The 26429-nt window shown below is 45.3% G+C and overlaps 1 protein-coding gene across 4 annotated transcripts in view; it reads left to right on the forward strand.

Moving 5' to 3' along the window:
* MYRIP (myosin VIIA and Rab interacting protein) overlaps positions 1-26429 on the forward strand; it is a 198812-nt gene that overhangs the window by 17065 nt on the left and 155318 nt on the right. For all 4 annotated transcript variants that reach the window (XM_045200150.3, XM_053930477.2, XM_045200151.3 and 1 more), the window contains exon 2: positions 9607-9750. In XM_045200150.3, coding sequence (XP_045056085.2) covers positions 9641-9750 — 110 coding nt within the window. In that variant the 5' untranslated portion in view covers positions 9607-9640. The remainder of the gene's footprint in view (positions 1-9606; positions 9751-26429) is intronic.

The raw sequence follows: 26429 nt of genomic DNA on the forward strand, positions 1-26429 counted from the left end.
CCACGAATAACACATTCCATAAAAAGGTTAGCCACCATTGATATTAGTAAGTAGCGATCATCATCGTTATTAACGTCACCTAGACGGCGTGTTTGGGCTGTGGAGATGCTGTTTGCAGTGATGTGACGATGTAGCAATAGAAATGTTCCTGAGTTATCTAGAAGCGTTTTTAACTTTGTAAAAACAATTTCTCGTGTTATTAGCATGCAGTAGAAAGAAGGACAAAAGGCTTCATAAAGCATCAAGCATTCTATACGTGTTATATAATATTAGACAAAATACATAGCAAAACCTGAACCCAGTACGAGCTGCTGCGTGTCCTGTAAAGTTTTCTGCAGCTGTCACATGCCGTGGATGCCTCACGACTGTCATATTTTTGTATCTCGTTGTGTACTTGGCCCTCGAGGCTCATTTGTAAAATATGGACTCCTAGTGAATATTTTGTCTCATAGCCCAGCTTTATTTTTCGGAAACCATATTATTTTCACTTACTTTTCCTCCAACATGACATATATATGCTCACCTATCCATATATATCCATACATTTATACACACATTAGTTTCTGATTATAAAGTTAATGCACAGAGGAATTACTATCTTAACATTCCAACTCTCTGCACACTTTAGTCCAATTTTCCAGCGGTAAGCACTTGGTACTTTCCGAAGGTGATTAATGAACATTTTGGAAGACAGGTATACGACAAGTCTTCCTACCAAATGTGTTTTCCAAAGCACTTTTTACTAAACAATATACCAAGGAGATATCAATGAATGTAGATATACCAAATTCTGTTCTTTCTCAAACTATACAGATTATTAAATGATTTAAATTTGACGTAGCAAATTGACTTTGATACGTATACTGCAACTTTGGCTTTTAAGTTGTATCATAGGAAAGTTTACCACTCAAGGAAAGCTATTGGTAACATTTCTTATAGTTGTCTTTCTAGTCTATTACCATAGAATTGTGCTATTGTCACTATATTTCTACTTCTCACTGAACCGTGCCACACACGGAAGAGAGCACAAATAAAATGTGTGCACTGCAGTGAGTTTTCACAAACGGGGCACGTCTGTGTCACCAGCACCCCGATCGGGAAACAGCATCTCAGCCTGGGCCCTTCCAGCCATTGTCTTCCTGCCCAGTGGTCCCTCCCCAGTGGGGGCTGCCACCCTGCTTCTAACACTACAGGTTTGCCTGAGTTTGAACTTTAAATAATTGGAATCATCCGTATCTAGTCTTTGTGTCTAACTTGTTTTGCTCAACGTATATGCTTATGACATTCACAGATACCGTTATATGTAGTTGTAGTTTATCTGTGTTTATTGCTGTATAGTATTCCACTGGCTGAATGTACCACAATTTAGCCTTCAGTTGATGAGTACTTGTGTAGTTCCTAGTTTGGGTCTATTGCACAGGTGGCAAACACAAGGCCCTCGGGCCGCATCCGGCCCTCCACCTTTTTTTATCCAGCCTGCACTTTGTTTCTACCCTGGCACTGCCGAGCTCCTTGCCCTTAGTTAAGGAGTAGTTGCATGTACACTGTCCTAAAATTATATTCGGCCCTTTGAAGGCAACCGCGAGGCTGACGTGGCCCCCGGTGAAAATGAGTTTGACACCCCCGGCTATTATTAATGGTGTTGCTACATACATTCTTGTATTAACAAGTGCTTTTGGTGAGTCCCATGCTGCATTTTTCATCTGATTTTTTTTCCTGAGCATTTCATGCATGTTGTTCTTTTTAATGCATTTTTATGGGCACAGAATATTCCATTGTGTGGTTGTATCACAATTTAGCCGGTTGGACTTTTGGACTTTCTGTTTATTTCCAATATTTTTCTATAATAAAGAACACTTAAGACGAACATCCTTACACATCTATCCTTGCACATTTTTTCAATTTCTTGAAGAAAATCCTTAGATTGGAATGGCTGCGTCAATGTTTAGGCATATTTGGCTACTTTTGGATGGCCGAACTGTGCTCTAAAACACATTTGTAGTCTTCCTACTGGTGTGTGAGAGTGCCTGTGTTCCTCAAATCTTGTTAAACGAAATTGCAGCTTACTATAATAAGCAGTGGTTTGGATGCTAGTGATATGGAACATCTTATTAAACTATATTTTAGACATTGATAGTTGCTGAATTGCTTTTTCTCCCATGAGCTTTGTAATGTAATCTTTTAGAGAATTTTATATATTTCTTAGTATTTTAAAAGGATACTTAAAAGATTCAAATAATCATGTTTTCTGTCTTTCCCCAGATTGTCACTTGCTTTTCAATTTTACTAATTATCTTTTTTTTTGCTATGGGAACTTTTTTGTTTTATTTAGTACAAGGTCTGGTGTTATGTGTAGGTTATCCATCCAGTTGAATAGGTTATCCATCAGGTTGAATAACTGAGAATAACCTATTCTCGGTCCCTTTATGAGAAGACCTAATAGCGAAAAGATGGCAGTTCTTCCCCAAATTAAATCATAAACTTCTCACTCAATAGAAGTTTCATTTAAATCCTAGCTTCTGACTTGGTAAACTGCTTTACGGTTCATGTGGGACATAATGGATAATGTTGACCCAGCAGCTTGGAAAGGAAAAACACTGACAGGGGATTTGCCACCCCGGGCTTTGAATGGCAGGTGTGGCTGGCGTGAAATCCGCCAGTGGAGCCCCAGTGCAGGACAGACCGGGACAGGAAGTCCTGGGGAAGAGCCGTGTGTTTGTGTGTTGACGTGTGTGTATCTGTCTGTCATCAATCTAGTCAGATGGATTGGTCAATAAATGGCATTGGGACAGTTGGCCAGTCATGTTAGGCTGTGAGAGGTCTAAGGACCATTTGTTAGTGAGTTACAGAAACCAAAATGGTAGAAAGAACCAACAAGCAAAATGGAAAGTTAATGTCAGAGATGAAAGGGCATTTGGTGGCACTCTCAGGCGGCACCGCAGCGAGCCACCACGATGGACATGCTGAATGTTGGTATCATTCCCAGACGCGAGACTCTGACATTTAGTGCTGGTCCAGTCAGCTGTGCCCAGCGGCAGAGCCCCATCTGTTCTGGGCGGTTCCTGTGGGACACGCTTGAAGGTGAAGGAGCAGAGGTCAGGGAGCACTGCTTGCTCCAAAGAATACTCACCGTGAAACTGTATCTCCTGTGTCTTTTTTCCCTTCCAGGCCAAGTTCTCCCCCTCCCCCTCCCCCAGACCAAGTGTCTTAATTGGGAGAGGCCTAATATTTAGATTCCTTTGCAGGAATAAGACATTTCTCTTCAGTTCTAGTCAAGATCCAGCCATGGGCAGAGAGGGGAGCCCCGGAGTATTTACCCTCTACCACTTTTAGGGCTCTGGATGTTCCAAGTTAATCTTTTGACTTTTCTCTCTATCCTAGGTGCACCCTCACATACAGAAACACACACACACAGGCTTAATGTGGATTCGTGAAGATCCCTCCCATTCAGTCTTGGGTCCTTGACCTTTCTGTTCCTGAAAGTCACTCGTGTATGTAAACGTTGACCTTTCATGATGAACCTTCGTGTATGTGTTTCATATTCTTGGAGTTCTGTTTTTTTCATTTGCAAGGTTTGTGCTAACCAGCTTCCTGTAGAAGCATCTATATCCTTCCTCATGCAGTTACTCTAGCCAGCAATAGTGTGGGCAATTCTACCTCTGTTCTGGCCTCCCCACTTTAAAGCTGTGTGCATTTGGTTTCTCTTTCCAGTCATCTTCTAAAGCTCATCCAACTCTGTAGCTCCTTATGATAATTATATTAAAACGACTAAATCAATTCAGTAATCGTATTAGGGTAGCTCCTGGAGTTCGTCGTCAGGGATGGATTTACTGCAGAACTTTGCAGATTGATATTTTTGGGATGTGAAGAGGCAGCTGTTACCAAAGAAAGAGGTTTTGGTAGACAAATACATTTGAGAAATACAGGGTTGCGGGGTGGAGGGATCGAGTCAACAAAACAAAACAAAACAAAACAAGGTTGGACGAAATCACACTGGTTCTTCAGTGACAGACATCTCAGAGGCTCTGATAAGCTTGCATGCGTTCTGCACCCCCAGAGAGCAGTGCGGCTGGAAGCATTTCTCAGATTTGTTTAACTGCAGAGCTCCCCTTTCTCGCCTGCGTGTGGGAACAGTAACCCGAGAAATACACAGTAGGGAAATGGTGATGTGATTCCATCTCCAAGTTGTATTAATTTCCTCATTACTTAGTTTTAAAATGTATCCTCTCCGCTACCGTGTTAGTCGGGTAAAACTCAGAGCCACCCAGAGGCAGGCCCACTGGTCTGGGCGTCTGGAGCTCTGAACCGGCTTTGGTCTGGAAAATCACCCCCTCCTTCTGGGCTTGCGGTCTGTCGTCTTTCCGTGAAAGAATCATACCCCAGTGGCCTCTGACCCACGGAGAGTGAGGCGTCTCCTGCTCTAAGGTGCTATTTCTCTTGTTGCACAGGGAATCTAATCATGTTTAGTGTAGAAAAAGGAAGAAGCATTCACCATTTCCCCCAAAAGATTTCCTCATTATTCTCTGGCTTACCCGTTTGAGCTGCTGCATTTATTTCGTTACCGAGACCATTTATCCCTCTCAGGTCCCGATCATTCTTCTTACATTTGATATGATCAAAGCCACCACTTCAGTCTTTTACAAACCGGGCATCTTAGAATCTCATTTAGAATTCTCAGAAGCCAAAAGCCAGTGAAATAAAGTGAAAGGGACAGACGAGTCACTTCTGGGAAAGTCCAAAGTGCCATTATCACCCTTAATGGGGTGTTTCATAGGAAGAAGGCAGCCTGTGCTTTTACTGTGTCCTCTAACTTGTTTCTTTGTAACCTTCAGAGAAGAGGATAGTGTATGAAGCTTCCCTCTTACCTGTGCAGCTTACGGGTGGGGCCTTACTCCTAATCTACTTCTCTGGAGCAGCAGGTACACTAGGTTCTCTCACTCTCCCCCTTTCCACACCCCACCCCTCGCATCACTTGGGCAAAGGGGACCAAAGATTTGCTTTTGACAAATAGCATTACTGGCATGAAAAAATTTTTAATAGATGGAATATTCATTGTGATTTGTTAGTTAAACCTTGAGATTAGTTTGCATCATACAGTCATGGGTTTTTAATTAACAAGACTTTTAAGGACTGAGACTGTTCTGTTCTCTATGATGACTGCCGTTGTTTGCAGCAGGACCCCTTCATCTGAATAGCGACCAAAGAATGGGATCTCCTGTTCTTAGCTGTCATGTGTTCGAAAGAGAGGGCAGAGCGCTCTGGACCTCAAGTTTGAAAGTCTGACGTCCAGGGTCTGTCTCTGCCTCTCCCAGGGAGGTGTGTGCATGGAGTGAAGTGTGGCATCTGAGCCAGACTGAGGCACTATCAGACCGTGGCTGTCATTTGTCATTTGTTTCAGTCAGAACATGTAACTATGAGCCTGCATGTTCTCACATGTAAGGGGTGACATTGGTCGTGATTGCCATTAGGAATTTGTGGGAATTAGGAATATTAAATGTTACAGATGTATGTAGATATATACGAAAAGGCAAAGGGTCTGGAACATGGTATGTGTTCGATTGTTAATGGCAGATCAAAATCACTATCATCATTTTTATTATAGCTCTCAGATACTCTTCCATCTTTCGTGTTTTCACTTTAAAAGTCATGTCTCCAGTGTGATGCATGATGTCAAGTATTTGCTTTAATTATAATGCAGTTAGATTTTTGTGCAGTGCTATGTTTATTGTACTGTCTGTGCTTGTGAATGACACCTTACGGACAGTAATAACAACGACAATGGCATAAGCAGCGGCGGTGGCAGTGGCAGCCCCCCGCTGTCTTGTAAATGAGACAGAACCCAGGAGAGCTCTGATGGCCTCCTTGATTCTCCCTAATAAAATCCTCTCTCTCCTCTCAGAGGTCCCATCTTGTTCTTTATAGTCGTACCACACTTATTCCTAAAATATGTGTATATTCTCTGGCTTTGTGTGCTTTCAAGCTTCGTATAAAAGGAACCCTACTTTATGCTACTGTACATGCAGACGCAGGGGGCGTGCTCTTCTGTCTCAACATGATGGGTTTGAGATCCATCCACAATGATGAATAAGCCCACAGTATCCTCCCTGTCGATGCATTAGAGTATTCCATTGTGTGCAACAAGTGTACACGCTGTATCCTTCCTCCTGCTGATGGATGTGCGATGTCATTTCTAGGTTTGATTTATGATGTTTTAATTTATTTTGTGCTATTCTGCACGTGGCTGCTATTAATATTCTTGTGGTAGGTGGAGCTATGTAAAATAGGAGTGTTTGCAGGTGAAAATAGTACAAACTTAGACATTTCTTAAGATTCAACCCCATTGGTGCATATCTGCAAGATTATATCTGAGGAATACACATAGGTGTGGCAGAAATGTTAGTTCATAAGGTACATGCATCTTCATCTTTGAAAGTGACACCTAATTGTGTTACGAAGACATTGTACCAATTTGTACTTACTACTTGCCATTGTCCCATCTCCTATCAACACTTGATGGAGGCTTTTTATTCTGGTGGGTGTGAAATGTGGTTTTAATTTACATTTCTGTAACTACCAGTGAAATTAAGCATCTTTTCCTATGGGCATTGGCCATTTTTGTTTGTTCTGTACAAAAATGTGAAAGTGGTTTCGGAACTGGCCAATGGGTAGAAGCTTGGACAGCTGTGAGGCACACACTGGAAAATGCGTAGATATCCTCAGAGGGCCTATGCGTGGAAATATGGACATTAAGGGGGTCATCTGGGGGCTCAGGAGGAAAAGGAGAGCTGCAGAGAGAGGGTCTGTCACCCTGGAGGAAGCACACCGGCATGCACGGAATGGTGGTGGAAATATGAACGTTGAAGCAGGGTAGGGTGAGATTTCAGATGGAAATGAGGAACATGTTATTGTCACCTGGAGGGAAGGCAACCCCTGTATACAGGGGCAAAGACCTTGGCTGAATTGTGTGCTAGTCTTTTATGGAGGGTAGAGCTTGTGAGAGATGAAATTGGATACATCGCTGAGGGGATTTCTAAGTAAAGTATTGAAGGCATGGTCGGGTTTCTCCTTGCTGCTTAAAGCAAAGTGGGAGAGCAGAGAGATGCACTGAAGAAGGAATTGTTAAGCAAAAGCAACCAGCACACGAAGATCTGGAACATTCTCTGTCTGTATTGCAAAAATGAGAAAGCCTGTCTGGAGAGAACAGCAAGGGCGTGGCTGGACAACCACTTGCTGAAGAGATGACACCAGTGACTCAGGGATCCAATCAACAACTCCAGCAGAAACAGGAATAGAGATTCAGTTATCTGGGAAAGATCCGCAGAGGACCCTCTTGTCTGGTGGCTGCCCTCCCCCGCCTCCCTGCACCAGAATTCCATTCCAAGTCAACAAAGATTTGAGAATTTATATGAACAGAAACACTGCCAGTGTGGACGGAACAAAGACTGGATGAAATGAAGGCGGACTATTGGACTTGTGCGATTCTGCAGGATGGGCCAATAGAGCTGTCTGGCTACAAACAAGTTATTTTTCAAGAAAAGGAAAGAAGGATCCTACAGGCAATTCAGAGGTCTGCAGGGCTGCCACTGCCACCTCCACCGTGGCCTGGTGAGGGGTGACTCTCTTCTCAGTTACAGAGGACAGGGACACATCCTTGATTTCAGCAGGCCAAGCCACTGGGGCTGCACCCAGGGCCAAGGGGGTGGGACAGCCACCCTCACGGACTCAAAAGCAGGGCTACCCTGGTGGGCACAGAAAACAGAGCATGGGGCCAAAGAGGATAATTCTGGTACCTTAAAATGGAATAGAATTTGCTCTGTTTTCAGACCTGCTTGAGACCCAATACCCCTTCCTTCTTTCTAATCCCTCCTATCTAGAATGGGAGCGTCTGACCAATGGCTGCCCCGCCTATTGTCTTTTGGAAACAGGTAACTTCTTGTCTGGTTTCCCAGGCTCACAACCAGAAAAGAATTTTCCTGGAATGAGTCATAGCTCCAGTCTCACCTACACTTAATTTAGATGATATTTAGATGAAATTTTGGACTTAGACTTGATGCTGGCATAGGTTAAGACATCTGTGGCTGTTGGTATGGGGTGAATGTATTTTGCAGGTGAAAAGGATGTGAATTTTGGGGCATCCAAAATATGGAGTGTTATGGATTGAGTTGGGTCACTCCAAAATTTATACGTTGAAGTCCTAACCCCCACACTTCTGATTGTGACGTTATTTGGAGATAGGGTATTTAAAGAGGCATTTCAGTTAAAATGAGGTTGTTAGGGTTGACCCTAATCCAATATGACTGATACATTATAAGGAGAGATTTAGGCACAGACATGTGCAGAGGGAAGACGAGATGAAGACACAGGGAGAAGACAGACAACTATAAGCCAAGGAGAGAGGCCTCAGAAGAAACCAATTCTGCCAACATCTTGACCTCAGACTTCTAGCTTTCAGAACTGTGAGAAAATAAATTTCTGTTGTTCGAGCCACCTTGTCTGTGGTGCTGTTATTGTAGCCCAACAAACCAGTTGGCCGATACCACACTGTCTTGGTTAATGCAGCTTCATAGTGAAGATGTCCAGTATCGAGTAGAGGTAGAGAGTAGGCATTCTCTCCTTTTTCCTGCTGTCAGGGTAAAACATTCAGTCTTTTATCATTCAGCACAAGGTTAATTGTAGGTTTTTGTTTCTATTTTTTGGGAAAAAAAACCCTTTATATGATTGAGGAAGCATCCTTCTCGTCCATGTTTGCAGAGGTTTCTGTCACGAATCAGTATTGAATTGGGTCAGATGCTTTTTCTGCATCTATTGAGATGATTGTAGGATTTTTCCCTTTTATTCTCTTAATGTGCTGAATTACACTGATCGATTTTTGAATGCCGAGCCAACCTTGCATCACTTGGTCACGGGATACAATAATTCTTTTGCAATCTTGCTGGATTGGTTCCCCAGGTATTTTGCTGAGGATGTTTGCATTTATTTTATGGTGGCCTCCATTTCCAGTTCTGGGTGATTTGCTAGAATTATTTATTGATTTCACCCCTGGGTGCAGCCGTTTATTAAAAATGATTTTTAGACCTATAGTTCTCCATAATTATTAGGTATGCGCTGTTGAGAGGTGTTTCTTTAAAATCCTTTCTATCCTACCACTGAAAAATAACTAAATAAGATTATTTTTGTATTTTTTCCCTTTTGCAGAAGGGAATTTATTGATTTCTAGTTTCTATTTCATAGTTATGTACTGGGAAGTTCAAGGATATAAAGTGTACATGGGATGTTTTTTAGAGTATTATAATTTATTTTATTTTGCAATCACCTATACTACTTTGAATTTAAAACTTCAAACCATAGAAATTGAGAATTTTTGGATATTGTCTCTTGGTGTTCCATGGAAATTCACACTAGGCCTCATGCACCCTTCATTTTGTTGAAGATAATAACTTACTTATTTCCACTTTCAGACTTGGGGTGGATGAAACTGGCAGCCTTGTGGAAGTCGTCTGTGTTTGCCAACACTATTTAATGTTGTCTCAGAACAAAATTGGCTGACTTTATCCATCCGTAGTTTGTATCTTGCCCTCAAATTGTGGTCTCTCCTTGATTTCTCAGGTCTTGTTTCATCGTCTGTGTTTGGCATTAAATCATGGGGAGGAAGCTGGACCTGTCCGGGCTGACCGATGATGAAACTGAGCATGTTCTCCAGGTGGTTCAGCGGGACTTCAATCTTCGGAAAAAAGAGGAAGAGCGGCTAAGGTGAGATGCTTCTCTTGCCTTCCGGGGTGCAGTGAGCCCTCTGTGGACAAGTGAAAACAGGTTTCCTGAGAATATTCCTTGCTGCTAGCTCTGAGTTCGGAAGTCTTTATGTCTCTTTGCAGAAAGGCTTACCAGCTTCAACGCTGAGCATCACAGAGTCTGCTAAGAAATGTGACTGTTGCCCTCCCAGTCCAGGCTTTGTTAGGGCTGCTCACCTTGTCAAGTGTTAGCTGGAGAACGGGTGGGGTTTGTGATGGCAGGGGCTGCTTGGAGCTCACTCCTGGCTGTGGCTTTCCTGTTGGCAGGCCCTCCTGAAAAATGACCAGTGTCACGTGAACAATTCTTGGGAGTATGACACTCATACCTACGCAGTCTTCTGCCAGAATCCCCTCCCATGGTGCACGAAAAGGGCTCTGAAGGCCTGGTACAAAAGTGGCATCAGGTTGGAATAGGATCAGCTGGCCCAGCCCCGCCCCCCTCATTTTAGAGATGAGGAAACGGAGGCCCAGCGGACTGGGGTCTTCTGACTCCTCTACAGCTGATGGGCCCTTGTGGGCTGTTCTTGGAAGTCCTCTCACTGCTCAGTGGGGCAGAGTGATAGAAACGTGGCCACGTGTTGGGCCTCATGTGTTAGGACCAGGGGGCAAGTTGGTATTAGCTGCCGTTGTCCATAAATCTGTTCTCCCTCAAGATGCCACAGCCTTGTCACGGCACTGTCTCCCTCCTCAGCCACGGAGCTCCAAATCCCAGTCTTTTTTTTTTTTTTTGGTTACAGTTGACATGCAATATTATGTTAGTTTCAGGTGTACAACACAGTGATCAGGCATTTCTATAACTTGTGATCACAAAGCTCAGTCTTTGTAAGTCCTCTCCTGACTTGGTTTCCACATGGGGCAGGGCTGGGCCCTGTGGATTCTGCCTCCTGACCGTCTCTCCGACCCCTATCCCTGGCCAGCTGTCATCGCTCGTCCTCCAGTCCTTGCAGGAATCTTCCCTGTGACCCTCCCACCTCCACTCTCTGCCACCCCTTCTCCAAACAGCCTGTCCACCCCAGTGATGTGCCACATCTCAGAGCCCGAGTCACACCCGTTCCTGCTCCATTCCAACTGATACAGCTTGTTTTCCTTTTCCGTTTCCTTTCCTTGGGCTACCCTGGACTTCCTGTTTCTTTGCAATATTACCTCCTTTACTAGATCATAAGCCACGCTAGTGTAATTGTCTTTATTTCCACCATGTTTTTTTTCTTCCATATTGTAAATACTTAACATAGGGATGGGCAAAGTAGTACTCACAGAAGTTTACAGTTGTGAGTACATAAAACACAGAGTTTATTCTTGTACTATTATTTATTCTTGTGTTATATAGTTTTCCATACAACTATAAACCTACTTTTGCCCACCCCTGTATGTGCTTGTTAGATGGAAGACAAGAAGTCTGTTAATTAAATAATTGATTTCAAAACCATGTGCCAGGTACTGTTCTATCTCTTGGGTACATAACTGTGAGCAAAACCAGGCTTTGCCCCTGGAGTTCACATCCAGAGCTGCGCTGACCATACCGCAGCCGCCAGCCAGGGGAGGCTGCTGAGCACTCGAGCTGTGGCGAGTCTGAATTCAGATGTGCTGTGAGTGTAGCAGATTTCAAAACTTCAGTACAAAAAAAGGTCAAGTATCTCATTAATAACTTTTCTATTGATTATATTTTGCAACACCAATATTTTGGATATAGGAAGTTAAAGAAAAACATTAACATTATTTTTTCTTTTTTTTAACTTATCTTTTTATACTTTTTTTTTAACTTTTCTTTTCTAGTATGGCTATTCGAAAATGTAAGTTGAGAATTTTTAAGGCAAGAGTGACATGATCTGATGTCAGTTTTAGGGGGCCACTCCGGCTGCTCTGTGGGGACGTAATTACAGGAAGGTGGGAGAAGCGGTGGAGAGGCAGGTTAGGAGGCAGTTTCAGAAACCTGGGTGAATGTCCTGCTGTGGGACCTCGGAGGCCTGCGTGGAGATGTGGCATCACGACACAGAGGGAGCCTGATCCCTAAGACATGGGTGGAGGAGAGCTGCTGATGGCCAGCAAGGGACTCTGTGAGAAAGAAACAAACCTTCATTGGGTGACGTCACTCAGACCGGGGGGGGGGGGGGGGGGGGGGAGTTTACGTGTTATAGCAATATAGCCTGGCGTTGCTTTGGCTAATGCAGTTTGTGAGGCCTAAAAGGGACTCGAGTATTGATGCCTCCACCCTCGTCTTGGCAGCTGAAGAAGCTGGCTCAGGGGGTGCGCCAGCAGTTCCAGGCTGCTGATGCCAGGGTGGCCAGTCTAACTGCCATCTGGCCCCTCACGCAGTAGAAGACACCTGTGGAAAGATCTTCAGACTTCTACTGGAATCATAGTTTATACCCTATGTTCTTATATTTTGGGCACATTTACAAAAAGTGGTTTTTAACAGGACTGTTAACTGCACAGTACTCTGGTGTTCAAAGGGACTCTCGGTGGCATTTAATGGGATAGCCACAGACTCGAAAAATTCTCACTTACCATGTGCTTGCAAGAAGCTGGTTAGCACCTGGATACCTTCCAAAGGTTTGCTGACGTTCGCATGGCCTTGGTCGGCGGGACAGCAGGGGTGACATTTGAAGGACTGGTTTCCTGCATCTGTGACTGGCCATTAATTGTCAGCGTTTGCCGAACTGACAGCGTGCTCACGCCTGCCAAGGGCTGCTGGGCCCCGGCGTGGCCAGGCCCAGGGGAAGGAAGGGAGGGCCAGGGTGGCAGAACGACAGAGGCAGAGAACTTCCTGCCTCGTTTTTTTCCGGCTAGGCCACCACGGTCCTCAGCCGCAGCGTGTCAACTCCTTTCCCTGGGTAAGGAAGGGAATGAGATGTACTTGGAGACCCATTTCTGTGGCCGTAGTGGCTCCGTGACTCACGTGTTGATGTGGCATTTGTGTGTGTGGGGGTGTGTGTGTGACAATCTTCCACCCGTCAAGAGTGGTCTCGATGTTGTAAGGAAGTAAATAAGGCCTGCCAGGGGGTGCGGAAGGACCGCTGCAGGGAAGCAAAACCAGAAATAATTTGTGTGTCTAGTCTACAGAAAGTCCTTTGAGGATGAATCACCTTTTTTTTTTTTTTTTAAGTAGAAAAAACACATTCCTTTTAAACAAATTAAAATTGTATTACAAGAACTTAATTTTTCAAGAAGTTTCCTTTTCAAAAAACAAAATGCCTTTGTACTCAGTATTCTTTGTTTGGACAGTTAAATCGATCTAACAAATTAGCAAATATCCCTGGTTGCCTTCTTCCTGGAAGCTGGAAACCGGACGGCCTCGTCTTCTCTCGGTTGGAACCAATACGCCCTACGGCTGATGAAGTGACTGAGCACACACAGTGCACGCCTGGCCCTTGGGGCTCTGGAGATGCCACCCTGACACCGTGGCACTAAGCTGCCCAGTTAATGCATCTGCTGTCTCGGAGTGGAAATTCTGCGAGGCAGGAATTCCGTGCTCGGCACTGGCGGAGCAGAGTGGCCGGCCAGCCGCCTGGCTGCCCTGACATGGCAGCACCCAGCGCAGCATTTTATGGTGAAGCGGAGGGCCTGCCACCGCTCTGTGTGACAGTCACTTTGAGATGGGAAAGGCCCAGTAGGAGTTAGAATTGGGAGATGCCGGGCGAGAACCTGGACATTGTGGGGGGCCGGTGAGGGGCCCTCTGAAGCAGGGAGGAGTGTGGGGTGCAGTGTAGGTTGCAGAGTATCAATCTCAAATCTACAGGGGATCTCACAAGATTTTTTTAAATCTCCTTTTTATTTATTAGTATTTATTAACAATGAAAAGGTCGAGTGTATTAAATCTGAGCTGTTGGGTGTCCATTCATTTGCTTTGAAATCATATACTGAATGTCAGGAGGCTCCTGGGCAAATGTGAAGGGTGGGGCAGCGGCAGGAGTGGGGAGAGGGGGAAGGGCTCACCAATTTAATAAGGGCCTTAATCCATGAGGAAGGGCCCAGAAGGGGAGCTAGGTCTGACGTTCATATCAAATGAATGATTAGGATGCTACAGAGTGTGAGAGAAAAACATTAAGGCAGCCCCATGGAAATCCTTTCGTCTCAGAGGTGGGAGGCAGGAAGGAAGGCTTCCTGAAGGAGGGTGCATGGAATGTGATCCTTGAAAGACAGACAGGATTTTGTAAGTGGACTTATACGAAGCTCTAGGCAGCAGGGAGCATCCGGACAAAGGAATAAGGGTGGAAAACAGGACATGTTTTCTCAACCCCAGATCAGGACCCATGGGGGGTGGGGGGCAGGGGAGGAAGGGACTACTTTGCCACACTGCTAGTCACGTTGAATAGAGTGTGGTGTTCCAGGAATATCACCTCTTTGCATTCCCAGCAGCCCTGGGGGGGAAAAAAACCCCACTATTGCTGTCCGTTTCCAAAATGAGGATGTTAATAACTTTCTCTGGCTTCACGTAGGGAGAGGTAAATTCACATCCAGGCAGTGGTGCCCATAGCTGGGGCCAGTGACCGGGAGAGCACAGGGCTCCTGGTGCTGAAAACAGGGCCCCCAGGCTCCATGCCACAGAGTGGGTAAAATGAGGGCCATGCAGGAAATCTGGCACCTGGCCTTGCAAAAACCTGGCGTGTGTGCAGGGATGGGGAAGTAGAAGGGTGTAAGTCAGGACATGGGGAGGGGGTCGATGGGATGGCACAGCAGTCATTGGCAAATGTGTCACTGAGCACTTTAAACGTGGCTTGCCCAAACCGAGAGGTAGTCTGGGAGTAAAATACACTCTGGATTTCTGAGCTCTAGTATGAAAAAAGAATGTAAAATCTCTTAGGAACTAATTTTAATATCAAAAACACCTTGAAATGTATCTAAATTACATTTCAAATAAAATGTATAATTGTAATTAATTTTACCTGCTTTTTTTTTTTTTACTTTTTGCAAATGTGACTACTAGGAAACTTTATATATTATATATGTATGGCTCACAGTATATTTTTATTGGATAGCGCTGGCTTAGAATACCAGGTTAGGTGGTTTGGAATTTATGGGACCAAGAAGTAAGCTTCCTTCTTCAATTTTGTTGGGAGCTAGTCCTTTTTAAATGAGGTTTTCAGGTACCTGAAGGATCCAGCTAATGTCTTAGTTACCTAATCATGTATTGGCCTTGGCTCTATGTAGTATTGTCATCTCGGTCACATGAAGGTGGTCTCAGCCTAGCGCGCCGGGACCGGCTTTACTACGGAGTGTAGAAAGGACAGCACAAGGTCCTCAGGCTGCACTCACCCTGGAGATTTTGTGCGTCTCTGGACAGAATCAGCCTTTTGATGTTTCTCTGAAGTTAATGGTTGACCAGGTATATCTTGGCCTTTGAGTACTAAGTGACTTTAGAATGATCTCATATTTATAACTTTTATCATGTCGGTGGCACCATACAATTGTAAGTTATCACCTATTTGCCGGTGGGGGTCTGCCTTTACAAATCGCCAAGAGTCTGAGGCTACCAATGTGCTGTTGAGGTAGGAAAAAAAGAGGGACTCATATATGAATTCTCTCTACTTTTAAATCTTTAGCCCTTCAAAGATGTATCACTACTAATTTGCAGATTCTAGATACATTCTCCCCATACTCCAATATTTTTTAATAACAATTTTCTACTAGGTTGCTTTTGTGGTGCCAAGTTCCTGATCGTATTTACTTTTCCACTGTAAATGTCAGAGGTTCAACTATGCTGGGCTCTGATAAAGCTTTCGTTGCACTAATTCTTGGCAAGACCTCCATTTCTCAGACCTCGGGCTGCAGAAAGCATTTCTTTGACATGCGGTGTGTGTAGAACTCAAGACTTGAAAGAGACCGAAGAGGGAAGTTTTTACAGCCGTTACAGAAGCAGCTTTCTTCAACCCCAATAACTGGGGCACAAACAAAGTCACTTAGCCAGAAACGATCTGAAACAGAGTGAGGAGCGCAGATGGACGGTGTGGGAATCAGAGTTTCACTTTCTTCCTGGCTGTGCCGTTGGAATGACAACTTCCTTGTTCCCATGAACTTCAGTTCCTGGGAGTGGGCCCCTGCCTCTGACGGACCCCAGAAGCCATCAGGCCCTCCTGCTGGTCCAGTCTCTAAGTCTCTCAGAGGGGAGACTCTTGTTCTAGCTTAGAGATTCCTTTTTAGGAAACCATACTGAGACCTTGGGTCCCCAGAAAAGCTGGGCTCCTTGTGTGCCCCGAGTCCCAGACCTCTGCAGTTCACCTGCCCCTTCTGGCCGGACCTAAATGGGCTCCCATTTAGCATCAGCAATTAATGCGTGTGGGTCAGGCCCCCTTCCCTGGCTGATTCTTATCCCTGTGCCTAAGTGCCCACGTCCTGGGTGTCTAGCTGCATTTGGGGGTTTCTACAACCGGTAGGTTGGCAGGGTCTCTGGTTCCGGCCACCTCTGGAACCAGACCTGGAATGGCATGTCTCCTTTTCGTCTGCAGGCTACCCCAATAGGTGTGCGTGTGGTCGGCTCTTGGAGCTGAGCCAGTGACCCTGGTTATCTCCCACCTTGTAATGCATGCTTTGCCTTTTGCTTCTTCCAGGCTGATCACTTCACAGCCACCAGACCACCAGGGCCCGTTCCCTGTCTGATGTACGATGTGCTGGGCTATGACTTGGCCTCATTCGGTAGCAGGAATGTACCTGGGACCTGTGTGTTTTCACTTCCCAGGCTGCTCCTGGCTCCTGGTGAGAGGCCCATGGTTTTGTGTTGCTCTCCAAACCCTATGTATAGGACCCCCTGCCCCATTGCGCTTCTCACCAGCACAGAAGCCTACCTGAGTGCTCACGCCAGATCCGCACCTGCTGGACCCAAGGTGCAGGCCAGACCACTGACGGCTCTGGCTTGTCTCCCTCCCTGCGTCGCATCTCTGAGCCCTGAGAGGAGGTGGCAGGCGCCAGAGACCCGCATTTCCCCAGGCCCTGGACTTTAGCCACCTAGCCTTGCCCTGCCCTCTGCCACTTCCCTTCCCTTCCTGTCTACTCCCACATCCCCTCCTGGTCCAGCTCCCCTGGCATCATGTTTATCCAACTGGGTGAGTCCAGAACCAGACCCCAGAAGCTTCTGTTGCTGTAAGAGTACAGTTTTATGCGGTCCTGAAGCTGGTGCAGTGGCCTCCACTGTCTGTTGTCCTTTGAGGTTATGTGTGAAGAGCGGGGGAGAGGGAGAGGGGAAGAGAAAGAGAGAGGGGCTGTCAAATTCATCGTTGACTGTGTTTTTGATCCTCCTTTCCCCACACCATACTTATTAATTTTCCATGAACCTCAGAGCGCAGGCACGGCGGTGGTATTTAAGGCCAGACACTGGGCTGCACGGCTTGTCTCGCTGAAAATGCAAGAACTGAAGGGTTTACTGGTGCTGGTTTGTTTTGTAGCCAGAGAATCCTCACCTGACGTGTGACCTTGGGCGTGTTCCTTCATCTCTCTGTGCCTCCGCTTTCCCTGCCTGCCTGCCAACCGCCCCCGACAGTGAGGCTGATGGACCTGACGGGAGCGTGGCAAAGGGTAAATGAATTAATAGGTGAACTGCCCTGAGGACAGCCCTGGGACACAGTAAGGACTCGCAAAAACTCAGGGTGAGATCTGTTCATGGCCTTCTCTTGGCTGGATTATTAGGTCCACAAATTAAATAAAGTGACCTTTAAATATCCATATCTGTTTGGTAAATTGAAGCAGTTTTATGGTTTGGATTTCCCCTTTCTTTTGTTATTAGAGAATTCTCTACAGGCAGATGGCAATGCTAGGGTTTGTTTTACGGCTGATGTTTACTTAGCTAGACCTCCGTGTCTTTCTTCATTTTGTATCCTCGCGTCTGTGCTGACCTGCTGTGACCAGAGGAGACTCTTGGCTGCCAGGATGTTTTTTCCTTGGAATCGGAAACCCTGTTGCCTTTTACTTGCAGAGGTTATTTCATGCATTTTTATCTTCGTCTGCATACCTTGTGCAGGAACTGCTCCATGGCTTCTTTCCTTCCTGACCGTTTCAACAGAGACAAAGTACAGTCACACCTCTGTACTCCTCAGCTTCAGAACTCGTCAAACCCTGTTCCCGTTGCATTTTGACCAAAAAAAAAAAATGTGTCGGCTTTCGGCGCTTGCTCAGGAGTCGGCGTGCTTGCTAGAAGTTGTATGAGTCACAGTGCCCTCCCGCAAGAGAAAATGCTTCCTCACTCCGTGCTTGCTCAGTGCTCCTCAGTTTCCGCACTCATCGCGCATTCCAGAGCGAATTAACCATGAGTGCCGAGGCACCACTGCATTTCTATACGAGTAGAAAACGGGTCAGTGGTCAAATGCAGAGTGCTTTTCTGGAAAGTGTCGGACAGGGTGTGGGCAGTTGGGGTGACTGTCAGTTGTCAAGGACTCGGAGGTGCTGGGGCACAAGGCAAGAAGGGGGCTTGTAAATCACAGGTCGTGGATGCTCAGGGAACAGTGAGATTGAAGAATCTACTCATGAACTGAGTAGACTCCCAAAATCCAGCCCAGGAATTCTGAGGGGTAGGGACCTTCCTCGCCTTCAGGGAGAAGCAGATCAGGAAGTCTGGGAAATAGTTCTGTAGGAAGACCAGGGAGACCTGGGTGGCCTTGGGTGATGGCCCCACATGGGAACTCCTTCCCAACGTTACTCAGGGAATGTGTATGCTTTCCCCAGTCCCCAGTCGTGAGAACAATCAGTAGGGACATCCCCCAGATAGGGGAAAGAATTACAATTTTCTTGTGAGAAATAATGCTTAATAATCAATGGAGAGGCCTTATTGGTGGGAAGGGATCCTATGATGTCAAGCAAAAGCAAGAACAGGAAGTACCGACACATGGAGTTGAAAGTGAAGGTCAACGTTTTAGGAACAGGACAGAGCAAATGTGAGAGGAGCAGCCATGGGCCAATCAGTCATTCTCGCTTATAGCTGTCTCCATGCTCTGAGGGTGTACCTGTGGCCCCAGCGGCTGCTCATCTAAGCCATAGATTTAGATTGCAATAAAATAACATTAACAGGTACATAGGCCTGCTATACTTTATACAGCTCCTATGAGTGATGTTTCAAGACGTGATAAAGCTTGAAGACAAAGTAAGTTTTTAACTTGGCGGTTTTTAACACATGTGGCCATGTAGTGCTGTTAACTTTGCCAGGAGATCCAGATACTATGCTATTCGGAGATTCCCAAATAATGCTCACCCTCATTTTCGAGTGTTTGAATATTAGGGATAGGCTTTGTTCTTTGTAAATCCTATGAAGCCAAGTACCTCTTTTTTCTTAAATGCATTTTGAGATGTACATAATAGTCAGTAAAGAGTGTAAAGAATGTTGGAAGTTTTTAAAGAAACTTATGATTCTGAGATTCCCCAAGAATCCCCAGAATTCCAGTTCCTTGTCTGAATCCCAGGGATAACAGCTGTGGGGAATTTGGAAGCACTGGTGCTGGCTGCAGTCCCTCCAGGGGAGGAACCAGAACCACAGAGCAGCGACAGGGATGCGTGGCGCTGGATGGAGACAGGAGTGAGAGAGCCCACTGCGGGTCAGCTGGATGGCTTAGCTGTGTACTTACAGCCCGAGAGCTCAGCGTGTCCAGGAAGCGAACCAGACGGGGTAGGGTGCGCTGCAAGGTCTCGAATATGAGGCTTCTCCAGATGCTCATGTTGGCCTGCTGAATACACATAGCCAGGTGTTTCCCACTGAAACTTAGGGAGGTGGGAAGCTCCAGAAAGAGGGGAAGACCGGGAAGGCAGACCCTGTGTCTGCAGCATGTGGCAATATGCTTCCATCAGAACAAACGAGGGCCCCCCTACCCCGGCCAAAATGAAATGGTGCTCAGGGCCGGGAGCTCATGGTTCTAGGCTCTTCCCACCTGACAGATGCCTCCCAGGGCTCTAAGCACCCTCTTGGACATGCACGATTTACACTTAGGTTTTAAATGTATACGCATATGCATATATGTATGTGTACACATGTCTGTGCCTTTGAAGTGAAGTAGCTGTTGAGGTGCTTCAGAGAGTTTTCAAGGTTGTCATTCTCCAGGTCCTGAACCCTGAAAGCCACCTGCCTGACTTCGTGGTCTGGAATAGCTTAGTGCTTTATGGACTTGGTCTAATTTAGTCCTCACATTAATTGTGTGAGATAGGCACTGTTATCCCCAATTTACAGCCGAGGAAACAGAGCTCAGTGAGGGGAAGCCCCCTACCCAAAGTCACCCAGCTCTGGGGCTGAGCTGATGTTCAGGCCCAGATCTGCCGGCTCCTTGAGCCTTAACACTTGACCCCTGTCCTCCAGCCAGGTTAAATCATCCGGTGCTTCTAGCCTTCGGATCTCCGATTTTAGAGCTGGAAGGGCTTTCAAGAGACTGTGGGTGGCCTGTCCCTCGCCTCCCGGCAGGCGAGTTGTTTTGATCCCCATGTGCGAGATGAGCTGTCTGGGCATTTTTCGGGAGCCTCGCACATGGCCAAAGAGTAAAATGTCAGAGAGAAACTAGAGCCTTGCAGTTCCTCCTGTCAAACCACGCGGCTCTTTTCTTGGCTTTCTCCATTAAGAATGGACAGTTCAGCCTCAGGGATCAGCGGATCATTGGAAGAGGTCTGTGCAGACCAGACCTGTCCTTGGCTCCTGCCCTGGATGTGTCAGCCCGCTGCTCGGCGTGATTGGCCATGGCTGCGTTCCAGTGCCCCCGTGCCCAGGATGCCTCTTCCAGCCACAATCTGCATTTATCTATCATCTGTCTATCTATCCATCTATCTCTTGTCATGCCACCTTCTTTTTTTTTATTGTATGTTTTCCATTACCATTTAGTCCCCTCATACCCCTCTCCTCCTGCCATGATCACCTCCATGCTGTGTCCATGTCCATGAGTCCTTTTTCCTTTTTGCTCAATCTTTCCACCCTCTAACCTCCCCACCCCTTGGCTGTGATCCTGCTCTCTTATCTATGAGTCTGTCTCTATCTCGCTTGTTAGTGCAGTTTGTTCATCAGCCACTCTATTGAAAATCGGGTGCGTGAATCTGGCTGCTTCCCTAATAACAGCCTGACTCCAGGGTGTTCATCTTCCAAAGACAGGAAGCGCTGCCTTCAGCATACCTGGGGCAGGATGCTTGTTGGGAAAATAACAAGGGTGTTTCTTATGACTGGTATGTCATTCTTAATGAAAAGTCATCCTCTTTTCTTTCAAGTCAGGGTCTTTGACATTTTTTTTCTTTGCCTAGCTTTCTAAGGCAGCGATCCCGTGCATTTGGCTCACGTCCTCTGTCTCCCCACTTTTAAAAAGAAAAGAGGTGTGGGCATCCTTAGACGGCTTCTCTGTGCCAGGATCCCCGAACTGGGGCTCAGACACGCTCCTGTGCTTTATCTTCAGGCAAAGCCACCTTCTGTGATGTGGGCCACCTGGAGCTTACATATCCAGGGCCTGTCACCAGTTAGAGGAATTGGAATTTGTCCAATAGCATCAGTGTGGCCTTCTCTGGGCCTGGACTTTATTGTGTGAGCCCAAATTTAAAGGAAGCTAATGAAAGGGACTCAAGTAAGATCTGCAAAGTGACTGGAGGCCTGAAAGATAGGATTTCATGAGAAAAATAAAGAACAACCGATGATAGGTTAAACCACTGACTTTAATGTTCGTAACACTAGTAAATTTTGTTTAGTGGTGCTCAGAGAGCTTTTAGTTTCCCTGAATGATAACAGGGTGAGAATTAACCTCATTGTATATAAATGATAGAAATGAGCTTTGGGGGGAGAAAGAGGAGTGATTGAGAACCATAATGAATGAAGTCATAGGTGGAATTGCAAAGGGAGGGAGAGAATGGGGTTCACATGAAGAGGAGAGAATTAAGGCCGACAGTCTGGAGAAGCAGGTGCCAACCAGCGGTGCTCTCCGTGCCCAGGAGAAACAGGGAGCCTTGCCCTCTGCCTTGAAAGTGAATACACCTGTGTAACTAGCATCCAGATCAAGAAGTGGGACATGAGCAGCTTCCAGAAGCCACTCCGTGCCCCCTTCCTGTCACCAGCCCTCAAAGACAAGGCCAGTCTGGACTTCCAGTGGCATGACCAATTTTGCCTAATTTGGAACAAGTAGACTCGTACAGTATATGTCCTCTTCCGAGTTTGGTCTCTCTTGTTCAGTATTGTTTATGAGATTCATCCCCATGTTACATGTAATTATAGATTACTTATTGTTCTTGCTCTATAATATTTAATGGATTGATCCATCACACGTCTGTATGGCCATCTGGGTAGTTTCTAGTTTGGTCCCGTTATTGATACTTCTGCTGTGAGCCCTCTGCTTTGAGGTAACCATATGAATGCATTTCTGTTAGGTGTATACCAAGGAGTGGGATTTCTGGGTCATAGACAGACACGGATTAGCTAGAGCAGATACCGCCAAATAGCTTTCCCAAGCAGCTGTACCACTTTCTCCTCTCACCAGCAGCATATGAGAGTTCTAATGATCCCATCTTGGCACCAACACTTGGTATTTCCTGTCTTAATATTAGCTTTTCTGGTGATCAGTGGGGGTAACACAACAGATGGGTAAACTGAGGCACAGACAGGTGCCCGTCATCCTGTCGCTTACCAGCGGCCAAGCTGGCGTTTGAACCCTCGTGACCTGGCTCCAGGGTCCGTGCCCCTCCCGGCACACGACCCCCACTTCCTCCTCGGAGATGCTCCTTTCCTGAGTGTTGACCCACGCTGGTCTGTCCCCCACCCCCGGCAGCCACGACGCTGGTAGCTCAGTCAGCTTCTGTGGCTCCCCATGTCAAATATTTTAACAAAATCTCATATTATCAGCCATTCAACTGTTAAGCCAATTTAAAAATGTAATTTTGGGACCTAGGAAAGCTGCAGGCTGCCTCGAAAATCTCACTTCGGCTTCAGATTTCAACTCGAAATCCCATACATGAATTTCCTAACAAGCCACAAAATCGGCTCATTTTGGGTTCATCTCTGTCTTCTCTGGCCAACCTCCGAGGCAAGAGGCCAGTTCCATCAGATGGGAGGAAAAAGAGCAGCCAGCTCACAGCAGAACCTTCCAGCAGGGAAGCGGCCAGCGTGGGTGCCATTCTAGCTCCATCCAGTCCCTCCTGCACATGCGCATGGCGAATGCAGCTGCGTGGGGAAGGGGGCAAGGAGTAGTTAAAAAAATAAAGCAATATGGAAAATGTTACGATCGCTGCAATTGCACCTACTAAAGCACACACGGACCTGAGCATGTGTGTGAAAAGTAGGAAGAAAAAGCAAAAGTTTCAGCGATTCCTTTTTCTCCACCTCCTTGCCGGGACGTATTATGGGTACACTTTTTGGTGACAGTCCTTCTGACTAGCGTGAGGTAGTATTTCGTCCTGGTTTTCGTTTGCATTTTCCTGATGATTGTCGATCCATCTTGATTGTTAAGCGTCTTTTCACATGCCAAAGGGGAGGGCGATGGAGGACGGGCAAAAAAAGTGAAGGGGAAGACAGTCCGTGATACTGTGATGAGTGGGTGGTGACAGGCAGTTATCCGAATCAGGGCTGCTGTCATACTCAGATATAAAAAGGTCAGATCACTGTACCGCACACTTGAAACTAACATAGCTACTATCATATCGTATGCAAACAAACGATCCTTAAATTTTAAAGAAGAAAGAAAGAAAGGCTGATAGTGGTTTCTCAGGCTGTAGGATATCGCGTGGGTTTATAGTTTCTTGTGTGTTGCAGAATTTCTGTAACTTGCTTGTACTGGTTTTGTAAAGAAAAAAAATTCAAATTTATAATTTTTCTTTTATATTGTTGCTGCCTATATTTGGGAAAATAGAATTGTAATCATTTCGAACATGTGAAATTTATTATGTTTAAAAACCCCACAACCACAGCGTAAGGATGAACGGCAGGGTAGTGCGAGGAAGTAACAGCTCACAGCCCATGTCGCAGTGAGGGAACAAGTCCATGTCAACAAAATGTGACCTGTTCTGAAAGTAGAGTTAAGGAGAATATAGTCTCTTTGAGTATATAACATGTATGTATCAATAGGTATGTGTATGTGCATAATATACACACATACACTCACACTATGTACACATATATGTGCCTATGTTATTTATCAGCTTATCCTAATTCTTATTAGTCCATCCCCCGTCATAAGATACACAGGAGCGCTAAAGAATTGGGAAGTAAACTATATATGATAATAGATAGATATTAAATAGCCATTACAATATGTATGTTGAAGTACACATTTTTGTGTGTGTGTTTTTTAACAGAGTGGAGTCACATATACATAGATCTTCATGGAAATACACAGAATAACATCATTGGTTATTTTTGGTGATTATATTATGAATTGTTTTCCTTTATTGTATCTGCAGCATTTTTACGATGCACGTAGGCTGGTGTTTGCCTAAAAAGTCATACGATTCTAGTTAAATTTTGAAACCTTCAAGTGCCCTCTGTAAGGTGGGTAAGAACACGGAGGAGGAAAAGGCGGAGCTGCGCAAACACACAGCTGACCTTTATTTTCCAAAGGATCACTGACTTGTGTCGTCCAAAACACAACTCTCTTTGTTTTCAAGCAGATACTATAGCAAGAGAATTTTGCGTGTTGTACTAGATCTTTCGCTAAAATGAGAACCTGTTCTTGGCTTTGTTCTCTTTTCAATGGTGTGTTTTATTTTCCATCAGGTTTATAGATCATTAGTCCCCACTTCTTTACTTGTCTTGACAGATAGTATGTCATCATTTTTTTTCAATGACATGTGATTTCCTCTTAGTGCTCAAATGTCCCATCTACTTGGGAGGACAGTGAGACATCATCCACGGTGTACATTTACGTATTTACCAAACCAAACAGTGGCATAAGAACGTGTTAGAAAGCAAATAGGTATTAGTTCATGTATTCAGACTCATTTCTTTAAAAAATGCTTTCTGATTATAAACATGCAAAATAGAGAAAACTATGAAAAGCACAAAGAAGTTTAAAGAGAATAAAAATTACACATAATTCCAACACCTTAGAAAAACCACTGTAAATACAGTGGTAAGTTGCCTTGTAGATATTCAGCCTTTATGATCAGTTACTACCGTCAGTGGTAGTTCCTGAGCTATGTGTTCTGTGCAGCGCGGTGCCCTGGGGAAAAGTCTGGGAGCAGGGCAGACATGATTCTGCCCCCGTACTAACTAGCTAACCAGCCGGGCATCTGTGTGTGTGTGTGCGTGTGTGCGTGTATGTGCGCACGTGTGTGTGTGTAGGGAGGTACATGAGAAGCAGTGGAAAGCAAAACAGGTGAGTATTTTGGCAGTTCAGTGTGAGAAGTATTGTTATGGGGGAAATGTAGTCTCTTTAAAAAGTGTGCGCATGTGTATGTACAGTAGACAGATTTTTAAAAAGTAAATGGGCATTCTGTGTCATTTCCCCCCTCACTTAATATTATATTAACCAGTGGCATTGGATATGACTATATTATATTATGTTCTATTGTAATGTCATATCATAAATCATATCACATCACATGATATCATGTGAATGCATCTTAATCTAACCACTCCTTGGTTATTGGATACTTGGGTTATTTATGATGTTTATAACATAAAGAACGCTGCAATGAACATCCTTGTCTATGATGAAATTTTGTCATCTTCCCCAGCATTTTTTCCTGAAAATTCATTCCAAAAAATGAAAACACTGCTTACATGTGTGAAATGAAGCTCTTCCAGGCTGCAGAGACACACTGCTGAGTTGGTCTCCAGGGGGCCGCGCCAGCTACCACCCAGTGTTTGTCTGCTGGCGGAACGTTTTCTGTCCGCTCCTGAAACCTGTGGGCAGCATCCGAGTGAACTCACCCTGCGCCCAGTCCTTTACGGCAAGTGCTGCCAGCACGGGCGCTGCTGGTCATCAGTAATGCAAACAGAGCTGAGTTCCACGTACCACGTAGCAATGTCAGCAGCCCTGTGGGCTTAGGGCCTCTCTGTGCATCCAGAACAGGAAATGAGTAAGTGCAGGCCCAGATAACCAGAGAGCCATGTTGCTGCAGTTTTTTAAAAATAATTTTTTACTTTTCAGTTACAGTTGCTGTACAATATGATATTAGCTTCAGGTGTTTAACCCAGTGATCAGACGTTTGTGTATTAAGGGACCACCCCGATGACTGAGTGTCAGGCACGCAAGCCAGAGGGACCACCACTAACCGGAAACAATAAGCTCTTGGCACTTTGTGCCAGAATAAAAATTGTGTTGTGTGAACCCTGCCAAAACCATTGTGTGTTAACCTGCCTCCGAGGAATTAGGATGGATAGTTAAGGCCTGACTTTTCAGATTTGTGAATTTTATAGCAATAGGAATTAGCACATTTCCCTTGTCATTGAGACATATCAATTCACTCCACAAAGATGAGTGATGTTTTTGAAAATTAAATGGGATACTTGTTTGCTGTGGAAAAGCCGTGCGGACAAGGTGATGAAATTGTTCGCACGAGCACGCTTTTAGTTCTGAGGACTTTGACTCCTGTGTTCTGTAGCTTCATCTGGGGCACGATGACGAGCTACATCTCATTTAACTATTGGGCTGACTATCCTTTGTGACCACATTCTCACCTGTTTTACATTTTTATAAACCCTACCCTTCAGTTTAATAATATCAAAGCTTTATGTGGCCCTGTCTGATGAAGAAAAACAAGGGGGAGGCACCTCCCCCT

This window comes from Desmodus rotundus, chromosome 8 (genome assembly GCF_022682495.2).
Source record: "Desmodus rotundus isolate HL8 chromosome 8, HLdesRot8A.1, whole genome shotgun sequence".
NCBI lineage: Eukaryota > Metazoa > Chordata > Mammalia > Chiroptera > Phyllostomidae > Desmodus > Desmodus rotundus.